At 42.3% G+C, this 25,849-nt stretch overlaps 1 protein-coding gene, 1 long non-coding RNA gene and 35 other non-coding genes across 38 annotated transcripts; 1 reads left to right on the top strand and 36 right to left on the bottom strand.

Moving 5' to 3' along the window:
* Positions 1 to 51: 51 nt before the first annotated feature.
* TRNAE-UUC (transfer RNA glutamic acid (anticodon UUC)) lies at positions 52 to 123 on the bottom strand. Its single transcript has one exon. It is a non-coding gene; the product is annotated as a tRNA-Glu (tRNA).
* Positions 124 to 929: 806 nt separating this feature from the next.
* Positions 930 to 1,001, bottom strand: TRNAE-UUC (transfer RNA glutamic acid (anticodon UUC)). Its single transcript has one exon. It is a non-coding gene; the product is annotated as a tRNA-Glu (tRNA).
* A 361-nt stretch (positions 1,002 to 1,362) lies between these two features.
* On the bottom strand, positions 1,363 to 1,434 carry TRNAE-CUC (transfer RNA glutamic acid (anticodon CUC)). Its single transcript has one exon. It is a non-coding gene; the product is annotated as a tRNA-Glu (tRNA).
* Positions 1,435 to 1,795: 361 nt separating this feature from the next.
* TRNAE-CUC (transfer RNA glutamic acid (anticodon CUC)) lies at positions 1,796 to 1,867 on the bottom strand. Its single transcript has one exon. It is a non-coding gene; the product is annotated as a tRNA-Glu (tRNA).
* A 230-nt stretch (positions 1,868 to 2,097) lies between these two features.
* TRNAE-CUC (transfer RNA glutamic acid (anticodon CUC)) lies at positions 2,098 to 2,169 on the bottom strand. The gene has a single exon. It is a non-coding gene; the product is annotated as a tRNA-Glu (tRNA).
* A 1,089-nt stretch (positions 2,170 to 3,258) lies between these two features.
* Positions 3,259 to 3,330, bottom strand: TRNAE-CUC (transfer RNA glutamic acid (anticodon CUC)). The gene has a single exon. It is a non-coding gene; the product is annotated as a tRNA-Glu (tRNA).
* Positions 3,331 to 4,111: 781 nt separating this feature from the next.
* TRNAE-CUC (transfer RNA glutamic acid (anticodon CUC)) lies at positions 4,112 to 4,183 on the bottom strand. The gene has a single exon. It is a non-coding gene; the product is annotated as a tRNA-Glu (tRNA).
* A 210-nt stretch (positions 4,184 to 4,393) lies between these two features.
* Positions 4,394 to 4,465, bottom strand: TRNAE-CUC (transfer RNA glutamic acid (anticodon CUC)). The gene has a single exon. It is a non-coding gene; the product is annotated as a tRNA-Glu (tRNA).
* A 79-nt stretch (positions 4,466 to 4,544) lies between these two features.
* On the bottom strand, positions 4,545 to 4,616 carry TRNAE-CUC (transfer RNA glutamic acid (anticodon CUC)). Its single transcript has one exon. It is a non-coding gene; the product is annotated as a tRNA-Glu (tRNA).
* A 336-nt stretch (positions 4,617 to 4,952) lies between these two features.
* On the bottom strand, positions 4,953 to 5,024 carry TRNAE-CUC (transfer RNA glutamic acid (anticodon CUC)). Its single transcript has one exon. It is a non-coding gene; the product is annotated as a tRNA-Glu (tRNA).
* A 781-nt stretch (positions 5,025 to 5,805) lies between these two features.
* On the bottom strand, positions 5,806 to 5,877 carry TRNAE-CUC (transfer RNA glutamic acid (anticodon CUC)). The gene has a single exon. It is a non-coding gene; the product is annotated as a tRNA-Glu (tRNA).
* A 210-nt stretch (positions 5,878 to 6,087) lies between these two features.
* Positions 6,088 to 6,159, bottom strand: TRNAE-CUC (transfer RNA glutamic acid (anticodon CUC)). Its single transcript has one exon. It is a non-coding gene; the product is annotated as a tRNA-Glu (tRNA).
* Positions 6,160 to 6,238: 79 nt separating this feature from the next.
* On the bottom strand, positions 6,239 to 6,310 carry TRNAE-CUC (transfer RNA glutamic acid (anticodon CUC)). The gene has a single exon. It is a non-coding gene; the product is annotated as a tRNA-Glu (tRNA).
* Positions 6,311 to 6,646: 336 nt separating this feature from the next.
* Positions 6,647 to 6,718, bottom strand: TRNAE-CUC (transfer RNA glutamic acid (anticodon CUC)). Its single transcript has one exon. It is a non-coding gene; the product is annotated as a tRNA-Glu (tRNA).
* A 203-nt stretch (positions 6,719 to 6,921) lies between these two features.
* On the bottom strand, positions 6,922 to 6,993 carry TRNAE-CUC (transfer RNA glutamic acid (anticodon CUC)). The gene has a single exon. It is a non-coding gene; the product is annotated as a tRNA-Glu (tRNA).
* Positions 6,994 to 7,328: 335 nt separating this feature from the next.
* Positions 7,329 to 7,400, bottom strand: TRNAE-CUC (transfer RNA glutamic acid (anticodon CUC)). Its single transcript has one exon. It is a non-coding gene; the product is annotated as a tRNA-Glu (tRNA).
* Positions 7,401 to 7,755: 355 nt separating this feature from the next.
* Positions 7,756 to 7,827, bottom strand: TRNAE-CUC (transfer RNA glutamic acid (anticodon CUC)). Its single transcript has one exon. It is a non-coding gene; the product is annotated as a tRNA-Glu (tRNA).
* A 480-nt stretch (positions 7,828 to 8,307) lies between these two features.
* On the bottom strand, positions 8,308 to 8,379 carry TRNAE-UUC (transfer RNA glutamic acid (anticodon UUC)). Its single transcript has one exon. It is a non-coding gene; the product is annotated as a tRNA-Glu (tRNA).
* Positions 8,380 to 8,458: 79 nt separating this feature from the next.
* Positions 8,459 to 8,530, bottom strand: TRNAE-CUC (transfer RNA glutamic acid (anticodon CUC)). The gene has a single exon. It is a non-coding gene; the product is annotated as a tRNA-Glu (tRNA).
* Positions 8,531 to 10,084: 1,554 nt separating this feature from the next.
* Positions 10,085 to 10,156, bottom strand: TRNAE-UUC (transfer RNA glutamic acid (anticodon UUC)). The gene has a single exon. It is a non-coding gene; the product is annotated as a tRNA-Glu (tRNA).
* Positions 10,157 to 12,091: 1,935 nt separating this feature from the next.
* Positions 12,092 to 13,066, bottom strand: LOC149669373 (uncharacterized). The gene has a single exon (XM_089840436.1). The coding sequence runs from the start codon at positions 13,064 to 13,066 to the stop codon at positions 12,092 to 12,094; it is 975 nt and encodes a 324-aa protein (XP_089696562.1).
* A 474-nt stretch (positions 13,067 to 13,540) lies between these two features.
* On the bottom strand, positions 13,541 to 13,612 carry TRNAE-CUC (transfer RNA glutamic acid (anticodon CUC)). Its single transcript has one exon. It is a non-coding gene; the product is annotated as a tRNA-Glu (tRNA).
* Positions 13,613 to 13,816: 204 nt separating this feature from the next.
* On the bottom strand, positions 13,817 to 13,888 carry TRNAE-CUC (transfer RNA glutamic acid (anticodon CUC)). The gene has a single exon. It is a non-coding gene; the product is annotated as a tRNA-Glu (tRNA).
* Positions 13,889 to 14,223: 335 nt separating this feature from the next.
* Positions 14,224 to 14,295, bottom strand: TRNAE-CUC (transfer RNA glutamic acid (anticodon CUC)). The gene has a single exon. It is a non-coding gene; the product is annotated as a tRNA-Glu (tRNA).
* Positions 14,296 to 14,374: 79 nt separating this feature from the next.
* Positions 14,375 to 14,446, bottom strand: TRNAE-CUC (transfer RNA glutamic acid (anticodon CUC)). Its single transcript has one exon. It is a non-coding gene; the product is annotated as a tRNA-Glu (tRNA).
* A 505-nt stretch (positions 14,447 to 14,951) lies between these two features.
* TRNAE-CUC (transfer RNA glutamic acid (anticodon CUC)) lies at positions 14,952 to 15,023 on the bottom strand. Its single transcript has one exon. It is a non-coding gene; the product is annotated as a tRNA-Glu (tRNA).
* A 334-nt stretch (positions 15,024 to 15,357) lies between these two features.
* On the bottom strand, positions 15,358 to 15,429 carry TRNAE-CUC (transfer RNA glutamic acid (anticodon CUC)). Its single transcript has one exon. It is a non-coding gene; the product is annotated as a tRNA-Glu (tRNA).
* A 730-nt stretch (positions 15,430 to 16,159) lies between these two features.
* On the bottom strand, positions 16,160 to 16,231 carry TRNAE-CUC (transfer RNA glutamic acid (anticodon CUC)). The gene has a single exon. It is a non-coding gene; the product is annotated as a tRNA-Glu (tRNA).
* A 329-nt stretch (positions 16,232 to 16,560) lies between these two features.
* Positions 16,561 to 16,632, bottom strand: TRNAE-CUC (transfer RNA glutamic acid (anticodon CUC)). Its single transcript has one exon. It is a non-coding gene; the product is annotated as a tRNA-Glu (tRNA).
* Positions 16,633 to 16,710: 78 nt separating this feature from the next.
* On the bottom strand, positions 16,711 to 16,782 carry TRNAE-CUC (transfer RNA glutamic acid (anticodon CUC)). Its single transcript has one exon. It is a non-coding gene; the product is annotated as a tRNA-Glu (tRNA).
* Positions 16,783 to 16,986: 204 nt separating this feature from the next.
* On the bottom strand, positions 16,987 to 17,058 carry TRNAE-CUC (transfer RNA glutamic acid (anticodon CUC)). Its single transcript has one exon. It is a non-coding gene; the product is annotated as a tRNA-Glu (tRNA).
* A 655-nt stretch (positions 17,059 to 17,713) lies between these two features.
* TRNAE-CUC (transfer RNA glutamic acid (anticodon CUC)) lies at positions 17,714 to 17,785 on the bottom strand. The gene has a single exon. It is a non-coding gene; the product is annotated as a tRNA-Glu (tRNA).
* A 200-nt stretch (positions 17,786 to 17,985) lies between these two features.
* Positions 17,986 to 18,057, bottom strand: TRNAE-UUC (transfer RNA glutamic acid (anticodon UUC)). The gene has a single exon. It is a non-coding gene; the product is annotated as a tRNA-Glu (tRNA).
* Positions 18,058 to 18,286: 229 nt separating this feature from the next.
* On the bottom strand, positions 18,287 to 18,358 carry TRNAE-CUC (transfer RNA glutamic acid (anticodon CUC)). Its single transcript has one exon. It is a non-coding gene; the product is annotated as a tRNA-Glu (tRNA).
* Positions 18,359 to 18,587: 229 nt separating this feature from the next.
* Positions 18,588 to 18,659, bottom strand: TRNAE-CUC (transfer RNA glutamic acid (anticodon CUC)). The gene has a single exon. It is a non-coding gene; the product is annotated as a tRNA-Glu (tRNA).
* Positions 18,660 to 18,859: 200 nt separating this feature from the next.
* TRNAE-UUC (transfer RNA glutamic acid (anticodon UUC)) lies at positions 18,860 to 18,931 on the bottom strand. The gene has a single exon. It is a non-coding gene; the product is annotated as a tRNA-Glu (tRNA).
* Positions 18,932 to 21,335: 2,404 nt separating this feature from the next.
* Positions 21,336 to 22,950, top strand: LOC149669357 (uncharacterized). Of its 2 annotated transcripts, none has more exons than XR_016367186.1 (7): positions 21,336 to 21,521; positions 21,752 to 21,813; positions 21,883 to 22,150; positions 22,212 to 22,290; positions 22,350 to 22,475; positions 22,554 to 22,644; positions 22,702 to 22,950. It is a non-coding gene; the product is annotated as an uncharacterized LOC149669357 (long non-coding RNA). The 2 variants fall into 2 exon arrangements; XR_016367185.1 differs by having other exon boundaries at positions 21,879 to 22,150.
* The last annotated feature ends 2,899 nt before the right edge of the window (positions 22,951 to 25,849 follow it).

Genomic DNA, 25,849 nt, shown 5'->3' with positions numbered 1-25,849 from the left:
TCCTTGATCAACCAAGTCTTCTATTCTTGAAAAGCGGTACAAAACCACTCGCTCCGATACCGGGAATCGAACCCGGGCCTTCTGGGTGAAAGCCAGATATCCTAGCCACTAGACCATATCGGACTTCTTCAACCAAGTCTTAATTCTATTCATAAACCTATATCCTTAAGTCTATTCTTGAAAAGCGGTACAAAAGCCCTCGCTCCGATACCGGGAGTCGAACCCGAGCCTTCTGGATGAGAGCCAGATATCCTAGCCACTAGACCATATCTGACTGTTCGGAACAATCCAAAATATTATTCCTATAAATGTGTCTTTAAGTTTATTCATCAAAAGCGGTACAAAAGCACTCACTCCGATATCGGGAATCGAACCCGCCCTTCTGCCTGACAGCCAGATATCCTAGCCACTAGACAATATAGGACTTGCTTAATCAAGTCTTAATTCTATTCATAAACCAATATCCTTAAGTCTATTCTTGAAAAGCGGTACAAAAGCACTCGCTCCGATACCGGGAATCGAGCCCGGTCCTTCTGGATGAGAGCCAGATATCCTAGCCACTAGACCATATCTCACTGGTCGGAACAACCCAAAATATTATTCCCATAAATGTGTCTTTAAGTTTATTCATCAAAAGCGGTACAAAAGCACTCACTCCGATACCGGGAATCGAACCCGCCCTTCTGCGTGACATCCAGATATCGTAGCCAATAGACCATATCGGACTTGCTTAACCAAGTCTTAATTCTATTCATAAACCAATATCCTTAAGTCTATTCTTGAAAAGCGGTACAAAACCACGTGCTCCGATACCGGGAATCGAACCCGGGCCTTCTGGGTGAAATTCAGGTATCCTAGCGACTAGACCATCTCGTCCTTGATCAACCAAGTCCTAATTCTATTCTTGAAAAGCGGTACAAAAGCACTCGCTCCGATACCGGGAATCGAACCCGGGCCTTCTGGGTGAAAGCCAGATATCCTAGCCACTAGGCCATATCGGACTTCTTCAACCCAGTCTTAATTCTATTCATAAACCTATATCCTTAAGTCTATTCTTGAAAAGCGGTACAAAAGCACTCGCTCCGTTACCAGGAATCGAACCCGAGCCTTCTGGATGAGAGCCAGATATCCTAGCCACTAGACCATATCTGACTGGTCGGACCAATCCAAAATATTATTCCTATAAATGTGTCTTTAAGTTTATTCATCAAAAGCGGTACAAAAGCACTCACTCCGATACCGGGAATTGAACCCGCCCTTCTGCGTGACAGCCAGATATCCTAGCCACTAGACCAAGTCTTAATTCTATTCATAAACCTATATCCTTAAGTCTATTCTTGAAAAGCGGTACAAAAGCACTCGCTCCGATACCGGGAATCGAACCCGTGCCTTCTGGGTGAGAGCCAGATATCCTAGCCACTAGACCATATCGGACTTGCTTAATCAAGTCTTAATTCTATTCATAAACCAATATCCTTAAGTCTATTCTTGAAAAGCGGTACAAAAGCACTCGCTCCGATACCGGGAATCGAACCCGGTCCTTCTGGGTGAGAGCCAGATATCCTAGCCACTAGACCATATCTCACTGGTCGGAACAACCCAAAATATTATTCCCATAAATGTGTCTTTAAGTTTATTCATCAAAAGCGGTACAAAAGCACTCACTCCGATACCGGGAATTGAACCCGCCCTTCTGCGTGACAGCCAGATATCCTAGCCACTAGACCAAGTCTTAATTCTATTCATAAACCTATATCCTTAAGTCTATTCTTGAAAAGCGGTACAAAAGCACTCGCTCCGATACCGGGAATCGAACCCGTGCCTTCTGGGTGAGAGCCAGATATCCTAGCCACTAGACCATATCGGTCTTTCTTAAACAAGTCTTAATTCTATTAATAAACCAATATCGTTAAGTCTATTCTTGAAAAGCGGTACAAAAGCACTCGCTCCGATACCGGGAATCGAACCCGTTCCTTCTGGGTGAGAGCCAGATATCCTAGCCACTACACCATATCTCACTGGGCAGAACAACCCAAAATATTATTCCCATAAATGTGTCTTTAAGTTTATTCATCAAAAGCGGTACAAAAGCACTCACTCCGATACCGGGAATCGAACCCGTGCCTTCTGGGTGAGAGCTAGATATCCTAGCCACTAGACCATATCGGACTTTCTTAAACAAGTCTTAATTCTATTCATAAACCTATATCCTTAAGTCTATTCTTCAAAAGCGGTACAAAAGCACTCTCTCCGATAGCGGGAATCGAACCCGTGCCTTCTGTGTAAAAGCCAGGTATCCTAGTCTATAGACCATATCGGACTTGCTCAACCAAGTCTTAATTCTATTCTTGAAAAGCGGTACAAAAGCACTCGCTCCGATACGGGAATCGAACCCGGGCCTTCTACGTGAAAGCCAGATATCCTAGCCACTAGACCATATTGGACTTGCTTAACCAAGTCTTAATTCTATTCATAAACCTATATCCTTAAGTCTATTCTTGAAAAGCGGTACAAAAACACTCGCTCCGATACCGGGAATCGAACCCGAGCCTTCTGGGTGAGAGCCAGATATCGTAGCCATTAGACCATATCGGACTTGCTTAACCAAGTCTTCATTCTATTCATAAACCGATATCGTTAAGTCTATTCTTGAAAAGCGGTACAAAAGCACTCGCTCCGATACCGGGAATCGAACCCGAGCCTTCTGGATGAGAGCCAGATATCCTAGCCACTAAACCATATCTGACTGGTCGGAACAAACCAAAATATTATTCCTATAAATGTGTCTTTAAGTTTATTCATCAAAAGCCTTACAAAAGCACTCACTCCGATACCGGGAATCGAACCCGCCCTTCTGCGTGACAGCCAGATATCCTAGCCACTAGACCAAGTCTTAATTCTATTCATAAACCTATATCCTTAAGTCTATTCTTGAAAAGCGGTAGAAAAGCACTCGCTCCGATACCGGGAATCGAACCCGTGCCGTCTGGGTGAGAGCCAGATATCCTAGCCACTAGACCATATCGGTCTTTCTTAAACAAGTCTTAATTCTATTAATAAACCAATATCGTTAAGTCTATTCTTGAAAAGCGGTACAAAAGCACTCGCTCCGATACCGGGAATCGAACCCGTTCCTTCTGGGTGAGAGCCAGATATCCTAGCCACTACACCATATCTCACTGGGCGGAACAACCCAAAATATTATTCCCATAAATGTGTCTTTAAGTTTATTCATCAAAAGCGGTACAAAAGCACTCACTCCGATACCGGGAATCGAACCCGTGCCTTCTGGGTGAGAGCTAGATATCCTAGCCACTAGACCATATCGGACTTTCTTAAACAAGTCTTAATTCTATTCATAAACCTATATCCTTAAGTCTATTCTTCAAAAGCGGTACAAAAGCACTCTCTCCGATAGCGGGAATCGAACCCGTGCCTTCTGTGTAAAAGCCAGGTATCCTAGTCTATAGACCATATCGGACTTGCTCAACCAAGTCTTAATTCTATTCTTGAAAAGCGGTACAAAAGCACTCGCTCCGATACGGGAATCGAACCCGGGCCTTCTACGTGAAAGCCAGATATCCTAGCCACTAGACCATATTGGACTTGCTTAACCAAGTCTTAATTCTATTCATAAACCTATATCCTTAAGTCTATTCTTGAAAAGCGGTACAAAAACACTCGCTCCGATACCGGGAATCGAACCCGAGCCTTCTGGGTGAGAGCCAGATATCGTAGCCACTAGACCATTTCGGACTGGTTGGACCAACCCAAAATATTATTCCTATAAATGTTTCTTTAAGTTTATTCATCAAAAGCGGTACAAAAGCACTCACTTCGATACCGGGAATCGAACCCGTGCCTTCTGGGTGAAAGCCAGGTATCCTAGCCTATAGACCATATCGTACTTGCTGAACCAAGTCTTAATTCTATTCTTGAAAAGCGGTACAAAAGCACTCGCTCCGATACCGGGAATCGAACCCGGGCCTTCTGGGTAAAAAGCAGTTATCCTAGCCACTAGACCATATCGGACTTGCTTACCCAAGTCTTCATTCTATTCATAAACCGATATCGTTAAGTCTATTCTTGAAAAGCGGTACAAAAGCACTCGCTCCGATACCGGGAATCGAACCCGAGCCTTCTGGATGAGAGCCAGATATCCTAGCCACTAGACCATATCTGACTGGTCGGAACAACCCAAAATATTATTCCTATAAATGTGTCTTTAAGTTTATTCATCAAAAGCCTTACAAAAGCACTCACTCCGATACCGGGAATCGAACCCGCCCTTCTGCGTGACAGCCAGATATCCTAGCCACTAGACCAAGTCTTAATTCTATTCATAAACCTATATCCTTAAGTCTATTCTTGAAAAGCGGTACAAAAGCACTCGCTCCGATACCGGGAATCGAACCCGTGCCTTCTGGGTGAGAGCCAGATATCCTAGCCACTAGACCATATCGGTCTTTCTTAAACAAGTCTTAATTCTATTAATAAACCAATATCGTTAAGTCTATTCTTGAAAAGCGGTACAAAAGCACTCGCTCCGATACCGGGAATCGAACCCGGGCCTTCTGGGTGAGAGCCAGATATCCTAGCCACTAGACCATATCGGACTTGCTTAAACAAGTCTTAATTCTATTCATAAACCTATATCCTTAAGTCTATTCTTGAAAAGCGGTACAAAACAAAGTGCTCCGATACCGGGAATCGAACTCGGGCCTTCTGGGTGAAAGTCAGGTATCCTAGAAACTAGACCATATCGTACTTGATCAACCAAGTCTTAATTCTATTCTTGAAAAGCGGTACAAAAGCACTCGCTCCGATACCGGGAATCGAACCCGGGCCTTCTGCGTGACAGCCAGATATCCTAGCCACTAGACCAAGTCTTAATTCTATTCATAAACCTATATCCTTAAGTCTATTCTTGAAAGGCGGTACAAAAGCACTCGCTCCGATACCGGGAATCGAACCCGAGCCTTCTGGGTGAGAGCCAGATATCCTAGCCACTAGACCATATCGGACTGGTTAGACCAACCCAAAATATTATTCCTATAAATGTTTCTTTAAGTTTATTCATCAAAAGCGGTACAAAAGCACTCACTCCAATACCGGGAATCGAACCCGCCCTTCTGGGTGAGAGCCAGATATCCTAGCCACTAGACCATATCGGACTTGCTTAACCAAGTCTTAATTCTATTCATAAACCTATATCCTTAAGTCTATTCTTCAAAAGCGGTACAAAAGCACTCGCTTCGATAGCGGGAATCGAACCCGTGCCTTCTGGGTGAAAGCCAGGTATCCTAGCCTATAGACCATATCGTACTTGCTGAACCAAGTCTTAATTCTATTCTTGAAAAGCGGTACAAAAGCACTCGCTCCGATACCGGGAATCGAACCCGGGCCTTCTGGGTAAAAAGCAGTTATCCTAGCCACTAGACCATATCGGATTTCCTCAACCAAGTCTTAATTCTATTCATAAACCTATATCCTTAAGTCTATTCTTGAAAAGCGGTACAAAACCACATGCTCCGATACCGGGAATCGAACCCTTGCCTTCCGGGTGAAAGCCAGATATCGTAGCCATTAGACCATATCGGACTTGCTTAACCAAGTCTTCATTCTATTCATAAACCGATATCGTTAAGTCTATTCTTCAAAAGCGGTACGAAAGCACTCTCTCCGATAGCGGGAATCGAACCCGTGTCTTCTGGGTTAAAGCCAGGTATCCTAGCCTATAGACCATATCGGACTTGCTCAACCAAGTCTTAATTCTATTATTGAAAAGCGGTACAAAAGCACTCGCTCCGATACCGGGAATCGAACCCGGGCCTTCTGGGTGAGAGCCAGATATCCTAGCCACTAGACCATATCGGTCTGGTTGGAATAACCCAAAATATTATTCCTATAAATGTGTCTTTAAGTTTATTCATCAAAAGCGGTACAAAAGCACTCACTCCGATACCGGGAATCGAACCCGCCCTTCTGCGTGACAGCCAGATATCCTAGCCACTAGACCAAGTCTTAATTCTATTCATAAACCTATATCCTTAAGTCTATTCTTGAAAAGCGGTACAAAAGCACTCGCTCCGATACCGGGAATCGAACCCGTGCCTTCTGGGTGAGAGCCAGATATCCTAGCCACTAGACCATATCGGTCTGGTTGTAACAACCCAAAATATTATTCCTATAAATGTGTCTTTAAGTTTATTCATCAAAAGCGGTACAAAAGCACTCACTCCGATACCGGGAATCGAACCCGGTCCTTCTGGGTGAGAGCCAGATATCCTAGCCACTAGACCATATCGGACTTGCTTAAACTTGTCTTAATTCTATTCATAAACCTATATCCTTAAGTCTATTCTTGAAAAGCGGTACAAAACCACGTGCTCCGATACCGGGAATCGAACTCGGGCCTTCTGGGTGAAAGTCAGGTATCCTAGAAACTAGACCATATCGTACTTGATCAACCAAGTCTTAATTCTATTCTTGAAAAGCGGTACAAAAGCACTCGCTCCGATACCGGGAATCGAACCCAGGCCTTCTGCGTGACAGCCAGATATCCTAGCCACTAGACCATGTCTTAATTCTATTCATAAACCTATATCTTTAAGTCTATTCTTGAAAAGCGGTACAAAAGCACTCGCTCCGATACCGGGAATCGAACCCGAGCCTTCTGGGTGAGAGCCAGATATCCTAGCCACTAGACCATATCTGACTGGTCGGAACAACCCAAAATATTATTCCTATAAATGTGTCTTTAAGTTTATTCATCAAAAACGGTACAAAAGCACTCACGCCGATACCGGGAATCGAACCCGCCCTTCTGCGTGACAGCCAGATATCCTAGCCTGTAGACCATATCGGACTTGCTCAACCGAGTCTTAATTCTATTATGTAAAAGCGGTACAAAAGCACACGCTCCGATACCGGGAATCGAACCCGGGCCTTCTGGGTGAGACCCAGATATCCTAGCCACTAGACCATATCGGTCTGGTTGTAACAACCCAAAATATTATTCCTATAAATGTGTCTTTAAGTTTATTCATCAAAAGCGGTACAAAAGCACTCACTCCGATACCGGGAATCGAACCCGCCCTTCTGCGTGACAGCCAGATATCCTAGCCACTAGACCAAGTCTTAATTCTATTCATAAACCGATATCGTTAAGTCTATTCTTGAAAAGCGGTACAAAAGCAGTCGCTCCGATACCGGGAATCGAACCCGGGCCTTCTGGGTGAAAGTCAGGTATCCTAGCGACTAGACCATATCGTACTTGCTCAACCTAGTCTTAATTCTAATCTTGAATAGCGGTACAAAAGCACTCGCTCCGATACCGGGAATCGAACCCGGGCCTTCTGGGTGAGAGCCAGATATCCTAGCCACTAGACCATATCGGACTTGCTTAACCAAGTCTTAATTCTATTCATAAACCTATATCCTTAAGTCTATTCTTGAAAAGCGGTACAAAACCACGTGCTCCGATACCGGGAATCGAACCCGGGCCTTCTGGGTGAAAGTCAGGTATCCTAGCGACAAGACCATATCGGACTTGCTTAACCAAGTCTTAATTCTATTCATAAACCTATATCCTTAAGGCTATTCTTGAAAAGCGGTACAAAAGCACTCGCTCAGATACCGGGAATCGAACCCGGGCCTTCTGGGTGAAAGTCAGGTATCCTAGCGACTAGACCATATCGTACTTGCTCAACCTAGTCTTAATTCTATTCTTGAAAAGCGGTACAAAAGCACTCGCTCCGATACCGGGAATCGAACCCGGGCCTTCTGGGTGAGAGCCAGATATCCTAGCCACTAGACCATATCGGACTTGCTTAACCAAGTCTTAATTCTATTCATAAACCTATATCCTTAAGTCTATTCTGGAAAAGCGGTACAAAACCACGTGCTCCGATACCGGGAATCGAACCCGGGCCTTCTGGGTGATAGTCAGGTATCCTAGCGACTAGACCATATCGTACTTGATCAACCAAGTCTTAATTCTATTCTTGAAAAGCGGTACAAAAGCACTCGCTCCGATACCGGGAATCGAACCCGGGCCTTCTGGGTGAAAGTGAGGTATCCTAGAGACTAGACCATATCGTACTTGCTCAACCTAGTCTTAATTCTATTCTTGAAAAGCGGTACAAAAGCACTCGCTCCGATACCGGGAATCGAACCCGGGCCTTCTGGGTGAAAGTCAGGTATCCTAGCGACTAGACCATATCGGACTTGCTTAACCAAGTCTTAATTCTATTCATAAACCTATATCCTTAAGTCTATTCTTGAAAAGCGGTACAAAAGCACTCGCTCCGATACCGGGAATCGAACCCGGGCCTTCTGGGTGAAAGCCAGATATCCTAGCCACTAGACCATATCGGACTTCCTCAACAAAGTCTTAATTCGATTCATAAACCTATATCCTTAAGTCTATTCTTGAAAAGCGGTACAAAAGCACTCGCTCCGATACCGGGAATCGAACCCGAGCCTTCTGGATGAGAGCCAGATATCCTAGCCACTAGACCATATCTGACTGGTCGCAACAACCCAAAATATTATTCCTATAAATGTGTCTTTAAGTTTATTCATCAAAAGCGGTACAAAAGCACTCACTCCGATACTGGGAATCGAACCCGCCCTTCTGCGTGACAGCCAGATATCCTAGCCACTAGACCATATCGGACTTGTTTAATCAAGTCTTAATTCTATTCATAAACCAATATCCTTAAGTCTATTCTTGAAAAGCGGTACAAAAGCACTCGCTCCGATACCAGGAATCGAACACGTTCCTTCTGGGTGAGAGCCAGATATCCAAGCCACTAGACCATATCGGACTTGCTTAAACAAGTCTTAATTCTATTCATAAACCTATATCCTTAAGTCTATTCTTGAAAAGCGGTACAAAAGCACTCGCTCCGATACCGGGAATCGAACACGAGCCTTCTGGGTGAAAGCCAGATATCCTAGCCACTAGACCATATCTCACTGGTCGGAACAACCCAAAATATTATTCCCATAAATGTGTCTTTAAGTTTATTCATCAAAAGCGGTACAAAAGCACTCACTCCGATACCGGGAATCGAACCCGCCCTTTTGCGTGACAGCCAGATATCCTAGCCACTAGACCATATCGGACTTGCTTAACCAAGTCTTAATTCTATTCATAAACCAATATCCTTAAGTCTATTCTTGAAAAGCGGTACAAAAGCACTCGCTCCGATACCGGGAATCAACCCGGGCCTTCTGAGTGAGAGCCAGATATCCTAGCCACTAGACCATATCTGACTGGTCGGAACAATCCAAAATATAATTCCTATAAATGTGTCTTTAAGTTTACTCATCAAAAGCGGTACAAAAGCACTCACTCCGATATCGGGAATCGAACCCGCCCTTCTGCCTGACAGCCAGATATCCTAGCCACTAGAGCATATAGGACTTGCTTAATCAAGTCTTAATTCTATTCATAAACCAATATCCTTAAGTCTATTCTTGAAAAGCGGTACAAAAGCACTCGCTCCGATACCGGGAATCGAACCCGGTCCTTCTGGGTGAGAGCCAGATATCCTAGCCAATAGACCATATCTCACTAGTCGGAACAACCCAAAATATTATTCCCATAAATGTGTCTTTAAGTTTATTCATCAAAAGCGGTACAAAAGCACTCACTCCGATACCGGGAATCGAACCCGCCCTTTTGCGTGACAGTCAGATATCCTAGCCACTAGAGCATATCGGACTTGCTTAACCAAGTCTTAATTCAATTCATAAACCAATATCCTTAAGTCTATTCTTGAAAAGCGGTACAATAGCACTCGCTCCGATACCGGGAATAGAACCCGAGCCTTCTGTGTGAGAGCCAGATATCCTAGCCACTAGACCATATCGGACTTGCTTAAACAAGTCATAATTCTATTCATAAACCTATGTCCTTAAGTCTATTCTTGAAAAGCGGTAGAAAACCACGTGCTCCGATACCGGGAATCGAACCCGGGCCTTCTGGGTGAAAGTCAGGTATCCTAGAGACTAGACCATATCGTCCTTGATCAACCAAGTCTTCAATTCTTGAAAAGCGGTACAAAAGCACTCGCTCCGATACCGGGAATCGAACCCGGGCCTTCTGGGTGAAAGCCAGATATCCTAGCCACTAGACCATATCGGACTTCTTCAACCAAGTCTTAATTCTATTCATAAACCTATATCCTTAAGTCTATTCTTGAAAAGCGGTACAAAAGCACTCGCTCCGATACCGGGAGTCGAACCCGACCCTTCTGGGTGAGAGCCAGATATCCTTTTTTTTTTTTATTAAAAGCATCGAAAACATTACAATGGAATATGTAAGTGGTTATAACGGTTAAATTGAATTAAAAGAATGATTAAGGTACAGCATTAATTCCTGGAGTTAACTATACAATATTAAAACAACATCTGCAACCTTGTTACGATTGTAGCTAAGTTAGAAAACTTGTTACGATGCAATAATAATGCAATACATTTGTGGGCAAAGGAACGTACCCTGGCAAGCAAAACTGGAACACTGAAAGGCAGGACGATACCAAGGCCCGCTTTTACAACCAATTGACAACGATATTTCCATAGTACATACTTAACAATACTAATTAACAACAAGGCAGCCTGCCAAAATAAGAGAGGTTTATCGTTCGAAGACGCGTAACAATGAAAAATTACTAAGTTATATCTGGTACAATCAAATTTAAACTCAGGATCAAAAGTATACACACAAAATGCATTGAAAATTGACTCCCAAAGGGATCGGGACTTTGCAGCCGGTCCTTGACGAAGGACGTAAAGTGATCCGTAACTGAATCATCGGTCGGAGCCCGCCGGTAGAGATCACTAAAATAGCGGAAGACTTCGCCCCGCACTCGGAGGCTATCGTCGAGGGTGGTACCGTCTTCCAACTGAAGATGCTTCAGGCTCCGCCTGGATTGGCGGTGCCGTTCCAAACTAAGAAAGTACCCGGAAGGTTGTTCACCCAAATCCTGCCACGCCAAATTTGAACGGACGACCGCACCCTGCAACTCATGTAAGTCATAGTCCCGTATAGCAGTCTGAACGTCAAGCAATGCCTTCTCGAGATGAACCGCGGGAGTCTGTATTAACTGGTCCGAGAGAGACGCGAACCGAGAGGCCAACGTCGCGCGAGTCTGCCGCCTATCGCGGGCACGCGATTTACCATAAAAAATAGCATAGTCACGTAGTCGAGTCTTCAAAGTTTCATACCAAAGGAAAATGTCATCGCGGCATTCCGGCGTAGACCGACTGCGAGCGATGACGCGCTTTACGGCTGTCGCGAAAACGGCTTCGTCCAGTAAGGAGTCATTAAAAGACCAAGTCCCCGGACCGCGAATGACGCCCTCGAAATCCATGTGAGTGATGACCATGGCATGATCAGAAAGAGGGCAAGGTCGGATAAGGGAATGACGGACATTATGGGAGTCAAAATTACGAACAAAAATGTAGTCAATGCGAGAACGAATAAATTTACCAAAGACAAAACCCGAGCGCGTAAATTCACAATTATTAGCATGTTTTAGTCGGTAAGTGTCAATCAAACTTAGGCTATCCTTAAAAACTTGAACGTTAGTAGGCCGAAAACCAGAGGACCCCACCCCCGAGGGCGAACGGTCCAGGTGACGATTACAAATAGCATTAAGATCCCCCGCAAACACGACTCTACCGTCCGGGAAAGAATTTCTGATATCACCAAAAAACTGAACCCGATCACCCTCGGCGTTGGGGGCGTAAACATTAAAAAAAGACGTTCTTACATCAAAAAACTCGGTAGTGACTAATAAAGCCCGACCGGAAATTATTTGAGAAACATTCAAGACCCGTATAGGCAATTTTTTAGTAAACAAGATAGCGACCCCCCGAAAGCCACTCACTAGATCATGAGAAAAAAACAATTGACCAAAAAATAACAATTTAAAGGCAGCGACATGCGACGCATTCCAATGCGTTTCTTGTAAAAAAACAATGTCCATGTCCTTAATGAATTCGACTAATAAAGCCATCTTACCAACGTCGCGTAAACCATGAACATTTAAAGTACCTATTTTGACAACCATGCACCCTACTTTGTCTGTGAAGGGTCCGGCGGTTTATTCGGAGTAAACCCACGAGCGTTGGCCAGATTCGGATTCTGTTTCCTCAGGAACTGGGGACGTTTCTGTGACAAGTCAGAGGTGGAACCAAGAGGATGTTTAGTCCCCCGATTGCCTCCCCCCACGGACTCAAAAGGGTTAACTTCCGCATCGGGGTCACCGTCGATGAGCATATCCTCACTAGAACTGAGATTCTGGCCATGATGGCCAGAAATGGCACCGGTGTCGTTAGGAATCTCCGCTTCAGCAACTCCATCGGACACGGGAACAGGGGGCAAGCCTGCCCCATCTCGGACAGGAGAGACTTCGGACTGGGGCACGACATCGCGTTCAGAACCGATAGCGACCTGACCCAACTTCTCTGGGCAGTCACGGGCAAGATGACCGTGTGTCTCACACCGACGACAAACATTACGCGGACAACTTTTGTAAATGTGACCTTCAGCGAGACACCCGTTACAAACCCGATTTTGCGCCTCATGGCGAACGCGATAAAAGGTTTCGCGCCCGAGAACATCCGCGATTTTCAAGCCGTACGGAAGTGATGAAACCCCCTCGGGCAAAACCACGCGTACGCAACGCTCACCAAGATACAATCCTTCAAATTTACGCCAAACGACCTCCCCCTTGATTTTGCAACCAAGGGAGACCAATTTCTCAACCACGGCATCATCGGACACGAATTCAGGCAACCCATGTATTTTAATAATTACCGATCTCGAGACGACTGATTCAGCAGGACACAGGACATCCATGATTTCCACCCCAGCTTTGACACACTCTTCAGCATCTTCCTCCGACAAAAACGTAATAAAGTAACCTCCAGTACCAGGAACCACAGACGAAATGGCATCAAGACCAAATGATTTTTTAACGGCAGCAACAACAACAGCAGTGGTTTGCACCATACAAACAACGAAGACGCTTCTTCGAAGCGCCTCCATGATGGAGGACTCCCCGAAGGAAACCCTCGAGACCGAGGCTTCGCGAGCGAAAGCCGAAGTCCGTAAAATCAATAACAGCTAACAAAATAAGAAGAAAAAACCGACTAACAAGGCGGAGAAAGGACCGCCGAAAAAGGAAACCGTAAAACGCAACAAACACGGAGAGCGAAAAGAAACAACCGCACTCCGCGAAAGCAAACAACGATCTCCCTAGCCAGATATCCTAGCCACTAGACCATATCTGACTGGTCGGAACAACCCAAAATATTATTCCTATAAATGTGTCTTTAAGTTTATTCATCAAAAACGGTACAAAAGCACTCACTCCGATACCGGGAATCGAAGCCGCCCTTCTGCCTGACAGCCAGATATCCTAGCCACTAGACCATATCAGACTTGCTTAACCAAGTCTTAATTCTATTCATAAACCAATATCCTTAAGTCTATTCTTGAAAAGCGGTACAAAAGCACTCGCTCCGATACCGGGAATCGAACCCGGGCCTTCTGGGTGAGAGCCAGATATCCTAGCCACTAGACCATATCGGACTTGCTTAAACAAGTCATAATTCTATTCATAAACCGATATCGTTAAGTCTATTCTTCAAAAGCGGTACAAAAGCACTCTCTCCGATAGCGGGAATCGAACCCGTGCCTTCTGGGTAAAAGCCAGGTATCCTAGCCTATAGACCATATCGGACTTGCTCAACCAAGTCTTAATTCTATTATTGAAAAGCGGTACAAAAGCACACGCTCCGATACCGGGAATCGAACCCGGGCCTTCTGGGTGAGAGCCAGATATCCTAGCCACTAGACCATATCGGTCTGGTTGTAACAACCCAAAATATTATTCCTATAAATGTGTCTTTAAGTTTATTCATCAAAAGCGGTACAAAAGCACTCACTCCGATACCGGGAATCGAACCCGCCCTTCTGCGTGACAGCCAGATATCCTAGCCACTAGACAAAGTCTTAATTCTATTCATAAACCTATATCCTTAAGTCTATTCTTGAAAAGCGGTACAAAACCACGTGCTCCGATACCGGGAATCGAACCCGGGCCTTCTGGGTGAGAGTCAGGTATCCTAGCGACTAGACCATATCGTACTTGCTCAACCTAGTCTTAATTCTATTCTTGAAAAGCGGTACAAAAGCACTCGCTCCGATACCGGGAATCGAACCCGTGCCTTCTGGGTGAGAGCCAGATATCCTAGCCACTAGACCATATCGAACTTGCTTAATCAAGTCTTAATTCTATTCATAAACCAATATCCTTAAGTCTATTCTTGAAAAGCGGTACAAAAGCACTCGCTCCGATACCGGGAATCGAACCCGTGCCTTCTGGGTGAGAGCCAGATATCCTAGCCACTAGACCATATCGGACTTGCTTAATCAAGTCTTAATTCTATTCATAAACCAATATCCTTAAGTCTATTCTTGAAAAGCGGTACAAAAGCTCTCGCTCCGATACAGGGAATCGAACCCGGGCCTTCTGGGTGAAAGTCAGGTATCCTAGCGACTAGACCATATCGTACTTGCTCAACCAAGTCTTAATTCTATTCATAAACCTATATCCTTAAGTCTATTCCTGAAAAGCGGTACAAAAGCACTCGCTCCGATACCGGGAATCGAACCCGGGCCTTCTGGGTGAGAGCCAGATATCCTAGCCACTAGACCATATAGACTTGCTTAAACAAGTCATAATTCTATTCATAAACCGATATCGTTAAGTCTATTCTTCAAAAGCGGTACAAAAGCACTCTCTCCGATAGCGGGGATCGAACCCGTGCCTTCTGGGTAAAAGCCAGGTATCCTAGCCTATAGACCATATCGGACTTGCTCAACCAAGTCTTAATTCTATTATTGAAAAGCGGTACAAAAGCACACTCTCCGATACCGGGAATCGAACCCGGGCCTTCTGGGTGAGAGCCAGATATCCTAGCCACTAGACCATATCGGTCTGGTTGTAACAACCCAAAATATTATTCCTATAAATGTGTCTTTAAGTTTATTCATCAAAAGCGGTACAAAAGCACTCACTCCGATACCGGGAATCGAACCCGCCCTTCTGCGTGACAGCCAGATATCCTAGCCACTAGACAAAGTCTTAATTCTATTCATAAACCGATATCGTTAAGTCTATTCTTGAAAAGCGGTACAAAAGCACTCGCTCCGATACCGGGAATCGAACCCGGGCCTTCTGGGTGAAAGTCAGGTATCCTAGCGACTAGACCATATCGTACTTGCTCAACCTAGTCTTAATTCTAATCTTGAAAAGCGGTACAAAACACTCGCTCCGATACCGGGAATCGAACCCGGGCCTTCTGGGTGAGAGCCAGATATCCTAGCCACTAGACCATATCGGACTTGCTTAATCAAGTCTTAATTCTATTCATAAACCTATATCCTTAAGTCTATTCTTGAAAAGCGGTACAAAACCACGTGCTCCGATACCGGGAATCGAACCCGGGCCTTCTGGGTGAAAGTCAGGTATCCTAGCGAATAGACCATATCGTACTTGATCAACCAAGTCTTAATTCTATTCTTGAAAAGCGGTACAAAAGCACTCGCTCCGATACCGGGAATCGAACCCGGGCCTTCTGGGTGAAAGTCAGGTATCCTAGCGACTAGACCATATCGTACTTGCTCAACCTAGTCTTAAGTCTATTCTTGAAAAGCGGTACAAAAGCACTCGCTCCGATACCGGGAATCGAACCCGTGCCTTCTGTGTGAGAGCCAGATATCCTAGCCACTAGACCATATCGGACTTGCTTAATCAAGTCTTAATTCTATTCATAAACCAATATCCTTAAGTCTATTCTTGAAAAGCGGTACAAAAGCTCTCGCTCCGATACAGGGAATCGAACCCGGGCCTTCTGGGTGAAAGTCAGGTATCCAAGCGACTAGACCATATCGTACTTGCTCAACCAAGTCTTAAGTCTATTCTTGAAAAGCGGTACAAAAGCACTCGCTCCGATACCGTGAATCGAACTCGGGCCTTCTGGGTGAGAGCCAGATATCCTAGCCACTAGACCATATCGTACTTGCTCAACCTAGTCTTAATTCTAATCTTGAAAAGCGGTACAAAAGCACTCGCTCCGATACCGGGAATCGAACCCGGGCCTTCTGGGTGAGAGCCAGATATCCTAGCCACTAGACCATATCGGACTTGCTTAACCAAGTCTTAATTCTATTCATAAACCTATATCCTTAAGTCTATTCTTGAAAAGCGGTACAAAACCACGTCCTCCGATACCGGGAATCGAACCCGGGCCTTCTGGGTGAAAGTCAGGTATCCTAGCGACTAGACCATATCGTACTTGATCAACCAAGTCTTAATTCTATTCTTGAAAAGCGGTACAAAAGCACTCGCTCCGATACCGGGAATCGAACCCGGGCCTTCTGGGTGAAAGTCAGGTATCCTAGCGACTAGACCATATCGTACTTGCTCAACCTAGTCTTAATTCTATTCTTTAAAAGCGGTACAAAAGCACTCGCTCCGATACCGGGAATCGAACCCGTGCCTTCTGGGTGAGAGCCAGATATCCTAGCCACTAGACCATATCGAACTTACTTAATCAAGTCTTAATTCTATTCAAAACCAATATCCTTAAGTCTATTCTTGAAAAGCGGTACAAAAGCACTCGCTCCGATACCGGGAATCGAACCCGTGCCTTCTGGGTGAGAGCCAGATATCGTAGCCACTAGACCATATCGGACTTGCTTAATCAAGTCTTAATTCTATTCATAAACCAATATCCTTAAGTCTATTCTTGAAAAGCGGTACAAAAGCTCTCGCTCCGATACAGGGAATCGAACCCGGGCCTTCTGGGTGAAAGTCAGGTATCCTAGCGACTAGACCATATCGTACTTGCTCAACCAAGTCTTAAGTCTATTCTTGAAAAGCGGTACAAAAGCACTCGCTCCGATACCGTGAATCGAACTCGGGCCTTCTGGGTGAGAGCCAGATATCCTAGCCACTAGACCATATCGGACTTGCTTAACCAAGTCTTAATTCTATTCATAAACCTATATCCTTAAGTCTATTCTTGAAAAGCGGTACAAAATCACGTGCTCCGATACCGGGAACCGAACCCGGGCCTTCTGGGTGAAAGTCAGGTATCCTAGCGACTAGACCATATCGGACTTGCTTAACCAAGTCTTAATTCTATTCATAAACCTATATCCTTAAGTCTATTCTTGAAAAGCGGTACAAAAGCACTCGCTCAGATACCGGGAATCGAACCCGGGCCTTCTGGGTGAAAGTCAGGTATCCTAGCGACTAGACCATATCGTACTTGCTCAACCTAGTCTTAATTCTATTCTTGAAAAGCGGTACAAAAGCACTCACTCCGATACTGGGAATCGAACCCGCCCTTCTGCGTGACAGCCAGATAACCTAGCCACTAGACCATATCGGACTTGTTTAATCAAGTCTTAATTCTATTCATAAACCAATATCCTTAAGTCTATTTTTGAAATGCTTTACAAAACACTCGCTCCGATACCGGGAATCGAAGCCGGGCTTTCTGGGTAAAAAGCAGTTATCCTAGCCACTAGACCATATCGGACTTCCTCAACAAAGTCTTAATTCGATTCATAAACCTATATCCTTAAGTCTATTCTTGAAAAGCGGTACAAAAGCACTCGCTCCGATACCGGGAATCGAACCCGGGCCTTCTGAGTGAGAGCCAGATATCCTAGCCACTAGACCATATCGGACTTGCTTAAACAAGTCTTAATTCTATTCATAAACCTATGTCCTTAAGTCTATTCTTGAAAAGCGGTACAAAACCACGTGCTCCGATACCGGGAATCGAACCCGGGCCTTCTGGGTGAAAGTCAGGTATCCTAGAGACTAGACCATATCGTCCTTGATCAACCAAGTCTTCTATTCTTGAAAAGCGGTACAAAAGCACTCGCTCCGATACCGGGAATCGAACCCGGGCCTTCTGGGTGAAAGCCAGATATCCTAGCCACTAGACCATATCGGACTTGCTTAACCAAGTCTTAATTCTATTCATAAACCTATATCCTTAAGTCTATTTTTGAAATGCTTTACAAAACACGCGCTCCGATACCGGGAATCGAAGCCGGGCTTTCTGGGTAAAAAGCAGTTATCCTAGCCACTAGACCATATCGGACTTCCTCAACAAAGTCTTAATTCGATTCATAAACCTATATCCTTAAGTCTATTCTTGAAAAGCGGTACAAAAGCACTCGCTCCGATACCGGGAATCGAACCCGAGCCTTCTGGATGAGAGCCAGATATCCTAGCCACTAGACCATATCTGACTGGTCGCAACAACCCAAAATATTATTCCTATAAATGTGTCTTTAAGTTTATTCATCAGAAGCGGTACAAAAGCACTCACTCCGATACCGGGAATCGAACCCGCCCTTTTGCGTGACAGTCAGATATCCTAGCCACTAGAGCATATCGGACTTGCTTAACCAAGTCTTAATTCAATTCATAAACCAATATCCTTAAGTCTATTCTTGAAAAGAGGTACAATAGCACTCGCTCCGATACCGGGAATAGAACCCGGGCCTTCTGGGTGAGAGCCAGATATCCTAGCCACTAGACCATATCGGACTTGCTTAAACAAGTCTTAATTCTATTCATAAACCTATGTCCTTAAGTCTATTCTTGAAAAGCGGTACAAAACCACGTGCTCCGATACCGGGAATCGAACCCGGGCCTTCTGGGTGAAAGTCAGGTATCCTAGAGACTAGACCATATCGTCCTTGATCAACCAAGTCTTCTATTCTTGAAAAGCGGTACAAAAGCACTCGCTCCGATACCGGGAATCGAACCCGGGCCTTCTGGGTGAAAGCCAGATATCCTAGCCACTAGACCATATCGGACTTGCTTAACCAAGTCTTAATTCTATTCATAAACCTATATCCTTAAGTCTATTTTTGAAATGCTTTACAAAACACGCGCTCCGATACCGGGAATCGAAGCCGGGCTTTCTGGGTAAAAAGCAGTTATCCTAGCCACTAGACCATATCGGACTTCCTCAACAAAGTCTTATTTCGATTCATAAACCTATATCCTTAAGTCTATTCTTGAAAAGCGGTACAAAAGCACTCGCTCCGATACCGGGAATCGAACCCGGGCCTTCTGAGTGAGAGCCAGATATCCTAGCCACTAGACAATATCTGACTGGTCGGAACAATCCAAAATATAATCCCTGTAAATGTGTCTTTAAGTTTACTCATCAAAAGCGGTACAAAAGCACTCACTCCGATATCGGGAATCGAACCCGCCCTTCTGCCTGACAGCCAGATATCCTAGCCACTAGAGCATATAGGACTTGCTTAATCAAGTCTTAATTCTATTCATAAACCAATATCCTTAAGTCTATTCTTGAAAAGCGGTACAAAAGCACTCGCTCCGATACCGGGAATCGAACCCGGTCCTTCTGGGTGAGAGCCAGATATCCTAGCCACTAGACCATATCTCACTAGTCGGAACAACCCAAAATATTATTCCTATAAATGTGTCTTTAAGTTTATTCATCAAAAGCGGTACAAAAGCACTCACTCCGATACTGGGAATCGAACCCGCCCTTCTGCGTGACAGCCAGATAACCTAGCCACTAGACCATATCGGACTTGTTTAATCAAGTCTTAATTCTATTCATAAACCAATATCCTTAAGTCTATTCTTGAAAAGCGGTACAAAAGCACTCGCTCCGATACCAGGAATCGAACCCGGTCCTTCTGGGTGAGAGCCAGATATCCAAGCCACTAGACCATATCGGACTTGCTTAAACAAGTCTTAATTCTATTCATAAACCTATATCCTTAAGTCTATTCTTCACTGAGAGAAATTTCTGTAGTTTGAACAGAAGTATTTTACAATATTGAAATGTAAAAAATATTAACGGAGTTTTTCTGCAGAAATACAAACACAGTAAAATCGTTTTTACTATTTTACGGAAAACATCTGTATATTTCACTGATTGAACTGGTATTTCTAATTCTAACTGTAAAAATTACACATTCGTTTCTGTAATTTTGGATCCTCAGTTTTGATCGGTGAATTCCACAGAAATGTTTTACAGGCCGACTGCTCGATAGGCATTGCAGGCATTTACTGTATATTTTATAAGAAATATTTTATAGAAGTATCTGTTAATTTTAGCACGAAACTGTGAAAAATACAGCTTTACTTATTTGATTGGTAAAACAGATGCATTCTGTAAATTTTGCAAAAAAATTACACATAAAGACTGTTTTGTAGGTATTGCAGATATTTTCTGTACCTTCATGGTATTATCTGTTAGTTTTAGTCCGAAATTGTGAATATGACAGATTTGCGTATTTGATTGGTAAAACAGATGCCGTTTGTAAATTTTACAGATATTGTGCTACCATGACTTTGTTAACGTTACTAGCAAACTGTGAAAACTACAGTTTATTGGCGATTAAACAAGCAAAGTATGTTCTATGTATAATTTTCAGATACGTGTGTTACCGGAAACCTTTAATAATGCTTCAAAACTGCAAAAACTAAAAGATTTCATTCTTTAATGTTTTATTCACTTTTCCCCCCAAATTTTACGGTATCTATTTTGGGAAAATTACAGGTAAACCCATATAATTGCTACATTAATTTTGACAGACTATTTTCTGTAATTTTTAATTGCTCCCACTTCTTTAACCAATGGTGAACTCAAAAATAATCGACCTCTGTTTGACAGTAAAAATACTAGACCTAATTTTAAAATAGCTCCTATCATTTATGGTTTAACTAATATATAATGTTCGAGTTGCAAATCTTCAAATTCCACCTTGTCGGTTTATGTGTAATAAATATAGCTTTGTGAACGGGTATAGCTTTTAAATATATAGTCTAAACCCAAAGTTTCGACGAGATGCAAATCAATGCATATAATTGAAGTAACAGGTGAAAAATCCATCATTTTTTAGTCAATTTAATTTTTTAACTCATCGTGTAGGGGACTAGACTATACATTTTTGGTTCATGAGATGTTTATATTTAGAGTGCATTTTCTATAAGATTTAGTAAATATTCTACAAATTAGTAAATATTTATATTAGCCCATTTGGTGCTGCCAGATAAAAAGTAAGAACTTAATAATGCTAAAAAAAAGTGCACGTTGATTCGAGAGAGAGTTCACCGGCCCCCATCTTTAGAATGGAAAATAACCGCAACCCCAGGAGGGGGAAATTCTTTGGAAAAAACTAGGAGGCTCCGCTGGGTCAAAAGAGAGACTTTAACCCTTTTTTATCACTTCCCTCTGGGCTAGAAAGTTTCCATTGTGCGCGGTCGAGTTCGGGTTTTTTTGGACAGGTTCGATATCTACGGTCTCCACGCGGGTAATGCAGGTGTGGTTCTTAGAGCTAGAAATGAAACGCGACTTACTGAGTATTATATTACCACGTTTACCAGCGCCCATTAAGTGAGATTCCACAATTTGAACAAGTAAGTTAAATAAATTTCAGCATTCTGTATGATAAATGATCTAGTTATAAAAGGTGAATTTTGTTGTTTATTTTTAATAGAAGACAATTGAAAATCCATAAATCGGTTACTTATCTTTGGAGTTAATTAAACAGTTTTTCTTTAAAAATAAGGAGATAAAGCCTAGATCATTTATATATTGAATTTATTATAGAACCAAAACGCAAATTTATGTTTATGTTTGTTTACAGACTATGATTAATATAGAAATACCACCTTGATTATTGCATCATAACGAGTGCCAACTAAACAAGTAAGTTATACATATTTGCATTGTTTATATTAAAATAGACCCTAATATTGCAACCCCTTGGCCAGATAGGTTTTTCTTTACTTTTTACGGAAATTCAAATGCCGCTTAAAAAATATCAGCCATTATTGCTTTACATTGGCCCTTAAAGGGAGAATAAAACAGTCAGAACAGGTCAAGTGAAAGTCTAGGAAGCTGAAACCAAAATTTTTTGTCCGTCTTCAAAATGTCGTGAATGATCATACCTAACAACGAGAATTTTACCGTTCTTTGGATTGTATTTCGTTTTAAATATCGAGTATCCAGAAAAAGCGAGCACAGCTAAGGAATTAATCCAAAGGTATAAAATCGTCTTTCTCATATTTTCCCCTTATTGTGTATTAAAATCCATGTTAATATAGTTTTTAAAAAGGTAGAAAACCAAAAATCTCACATTGAAAACCTGTTTTTCTGCAAGATTTCTCTTTTTTGGCACTCAAAGTTTGTAGTTAAAAGCAGTTGTTAATTTAATATTAATCATTTAATTATTTTTCCTTTAGATGCACCGCGAAGATTAACCCAGAAAATCGCAAAGGGTGTAAGTCCAAAAATTATGTTTTTGATTAAAAAATATTTTCGAGTTTGGCTGGCTTTGAAGGATTTTAAAGTCATTGTAATTTTTAAAGGTTTGGCCTTTACTTTTATTAAAATTTTGCATATATTAAAATTTTTTTTTAATTTATAAAATAATGAATCGTTATCAGAGCAAACTCGTTTTCAAAAATGACTTTTACCGAAATTCACGGAATCAATGAATAAGTTCCCACATCATAGGATATAATCAGGCTACAATCGGTATGTCTTTAATTCTTTGGGTGTAATGTTCTTACATAAAATTTATGAATTTTATAGCCCTACAAGTAATAAAAACAATGTTTCTGCAAATATTGGAGACATTAATCTTGCATCGAATGATGCAAATTGAGTAAACGTGCAAAACAGTGATTTTGATCAGACATTTCTGTGCAATTTACAGGTTCAACACTGAATAATTCTGTTAAATATATCATATCATCTGTTTAAAGTACTGATATTGAACGCACCCCAAAAAATTAATATACAAATGTTTCTGTAAAATCATCAGATTTTAAACACCAATAAAACGATGGACTTTACACGGGTGTCTGTAATTATTACACATTTTAAAAGCTGACATATACAGTTATTTCTGAAAAAACCACAGACATTAGTTTTAGATCAGAACAGTTATTTCTGTGAATTTTACAGATTTTGAAAGAAGATCTATACAGTTATTAATCAAAAATGTCTTGATTAGAATCAAGACCTAAAAAGTATCGATAAGACTGAGGTTATCACTTGTCTGAATGATCAGATATTAATTTTTCTTTTTAATTGAAACTTAAATGCATGCTTAAGAAAAAACAACGTTCCATTACCGTTTTCCGTTGAAATAAATTATTTTACTGGTAATCAATTTCAAAAATTTACTTATCTCGGCTTTTCGACCACAATTCCATTCCCCGAAAACATTTTATCATTACATTAATTACTTTTGGGAGAGTACGTGTATGGTTTTGCGTTTTAAAAGGCTCCTAAAGACGTTACATCCCCATTTGTGACCGGCACGCTTCGCAGCGGAACATTTTAATTATTCTAAAACCAATGGCGCCAAATTCAATAGGGACAGTAAGATTTTTACTCGCGGTTTTGCAAAATGATGTAATATCAAGTGTACTTTAGTCAACCGTCGTATTGTTCTTTCTCATAGTTCAGGGCATGATCAGTGTTACTGCCCAATTTCTCTCTCTAGTTTCTAACAATGGTTAGAGACTATTTGATATGGCACGGCACAACATTATATACATTTGAAAATTCTAAGTAGCACAAAAGGAAAAAGAATCCATTTTTTTATATTTTGGTTTGAAATAAATAAATTCATGATAGTAGTTATAACGAACAGAAAGTCAAGGGAATGGCACCGGTAATGAGCAGCAGAAAGAGAGGAAAGTTTGCTTCAAGTTAGCAGAAGGACATAGTAGTGAAAATAGTAATCTAGAATATTGTTCATTCAAACCTTATTATATCATGAAAAATTCAAGTGAGCAGGCGGCACTATCTAGAAAGATTGATTTTGGCAGATAACAACGAAAAAATTATGTTCTACACACACTGGGACTATGGGAGAGTTTCAGGGCCGCAGGTCGCACATGATGAAATTTCAACTCCAGATTACATCATTTCTCTCTGGTCGTACTAGTAGCAGGTTAAGCTATAGTTTGCTCAGGTCCAGTTGGTCTCGAAAGGGTTATATAGTGCTTGCAACTTTTAAAAGGTTGTTATCATGGCTAAACAGACCGCTATTACAGTTTTTTCTTCTTTTATAGGCTATTTTGACACGTTATCTCCGAAAAGTAATAAATGTAATGATAAAATGTTTTCGGGGAATGGAATTGTGGTCGAAAAGCCGAGATAAGTAAATTTTTGAAATTGATTACCAGTAAAATAATTTATTTCAACGGAAAACGGTAATGGAACGTTGTTTTTTCTTAAGCATGCATTTAAGTTTCAATTAAAAAGAAAAATTAATATCTGATCATTCAGACAAGTGATAACCTCAGTCTTATCGATACTTTTTAGGTCTTGATTCTAATCAAGACATTTTTGATTAATATCTGTTCCTTCAGTCTTCATTTTAATTAAGAATGTTAAGAAACTGTTTTACATTTTCAAAATCTGCACTAAGCAGAAACATATATAAAGGGGATCATAACTTTAGCTCAATCAGACATTTATTTATAATGATACTTCAAAAATAAAACGTAAATCATTAAAAGTGTGCATTCTTATTGGAATTAGAATAATACATTTTTTACAATCATTTATTGAAACGCGAGGCGCCCCCCCTAAAAATTCCACCTACAAGAACCTACAAGCACCCGGGCAAAGCATCTACCCAAAAGTACCCACAAGTACCTACAAGCACCCACAAGTACCCACAAGTACCTACAAGCACCCACAAGTACCCACAAGTACCTACAAGCACCCACAAGTACCTACTAGTACCCACAAGTACCTACTAGTACCCACAAGTACCTACTAGTACCCACACGCACCTACAAGCACCCACAAGTACCTACAAGCACCCACAAGTACCTACAAGCACCCACAAGTACCTACAAGTACCCACAAGTACCTACAAGACCCACAAGTACCTACAAGCACCCACAAGTACCTACAAGCACCCACAAGTACCTACAAATACCCACAATACCTACAAGCACCCCAATACCTACAAGCACCCACAATTACCCATAAGTACCTACAAGCACCCACAAGCACTCACAAGTACCTACAAGCACTCACAAGTACCTACAAGCACTCACAAGTACCTACAAGCACTCACAAGTACCTACAAGCACTCACAAGTACCTACAGGCACTCACAAGTACCTACAAGCACTCACAAGTACCTACAAGCACTCACAAGTACCTACAAGCACTCACAAGTACCTACAAGCATCCACAAGTACCTACAAGCACCCACAAGTACCTACAAGCACCCACAAGTACCTACAAGCACCCACAAGTACCAACAAACACCCAGAAGTACCTACAAGCACCCACAAGTACCAACAAACACCCAGAAGTACCTACAAACACCCACAAGCACCCACAAGTACCTACAAGTACCCACAAGCACACACAAGTACCCACAAGTACCAACAAACACCCACAAGTACCTACAAGCATCCACAAGTACCTACAAGCACCCACAAGTACCTACAAGCACCCACAAGTACCTACAAGCACCCACAAGTACCAACAAACACCCAGAAGTACCTACAAACACCCACAAGCACCCACAAGTACCTACAAGTACCCACAAGCACACACAAGTACCCACAAGTACCAACAAACACCCAGAAGTACCTACAAACACCCACAAGCACCCACAAGTACCTACAAGTACCCACAAGCACCCACAAGTACCTACAAGTACCCACAAGCACCCACAAGTACCTACAAGTACCCACAAGAAC

The sequence above is a fragment of the Phalangium opilio genome, unplaced genomic scaffold, assembly GCF_054372755.1.
Source record: "Phalangium opilio isolate 3A_F unplaced genomic scaffold, DU_Popi_V2 ptg000054l_1, whole genome shotgun sequence".
Taxonomy (NCBI): domain Eukaryota; kingdom Metazoa; phylum Arthropoda; class Arachnida; order Opiliones; family Phalangiidae; genus Phalangium; species Phalangium opilio.
This window is presented reverse-complemented; position numbering and strand designations above follow the sequence as displayed.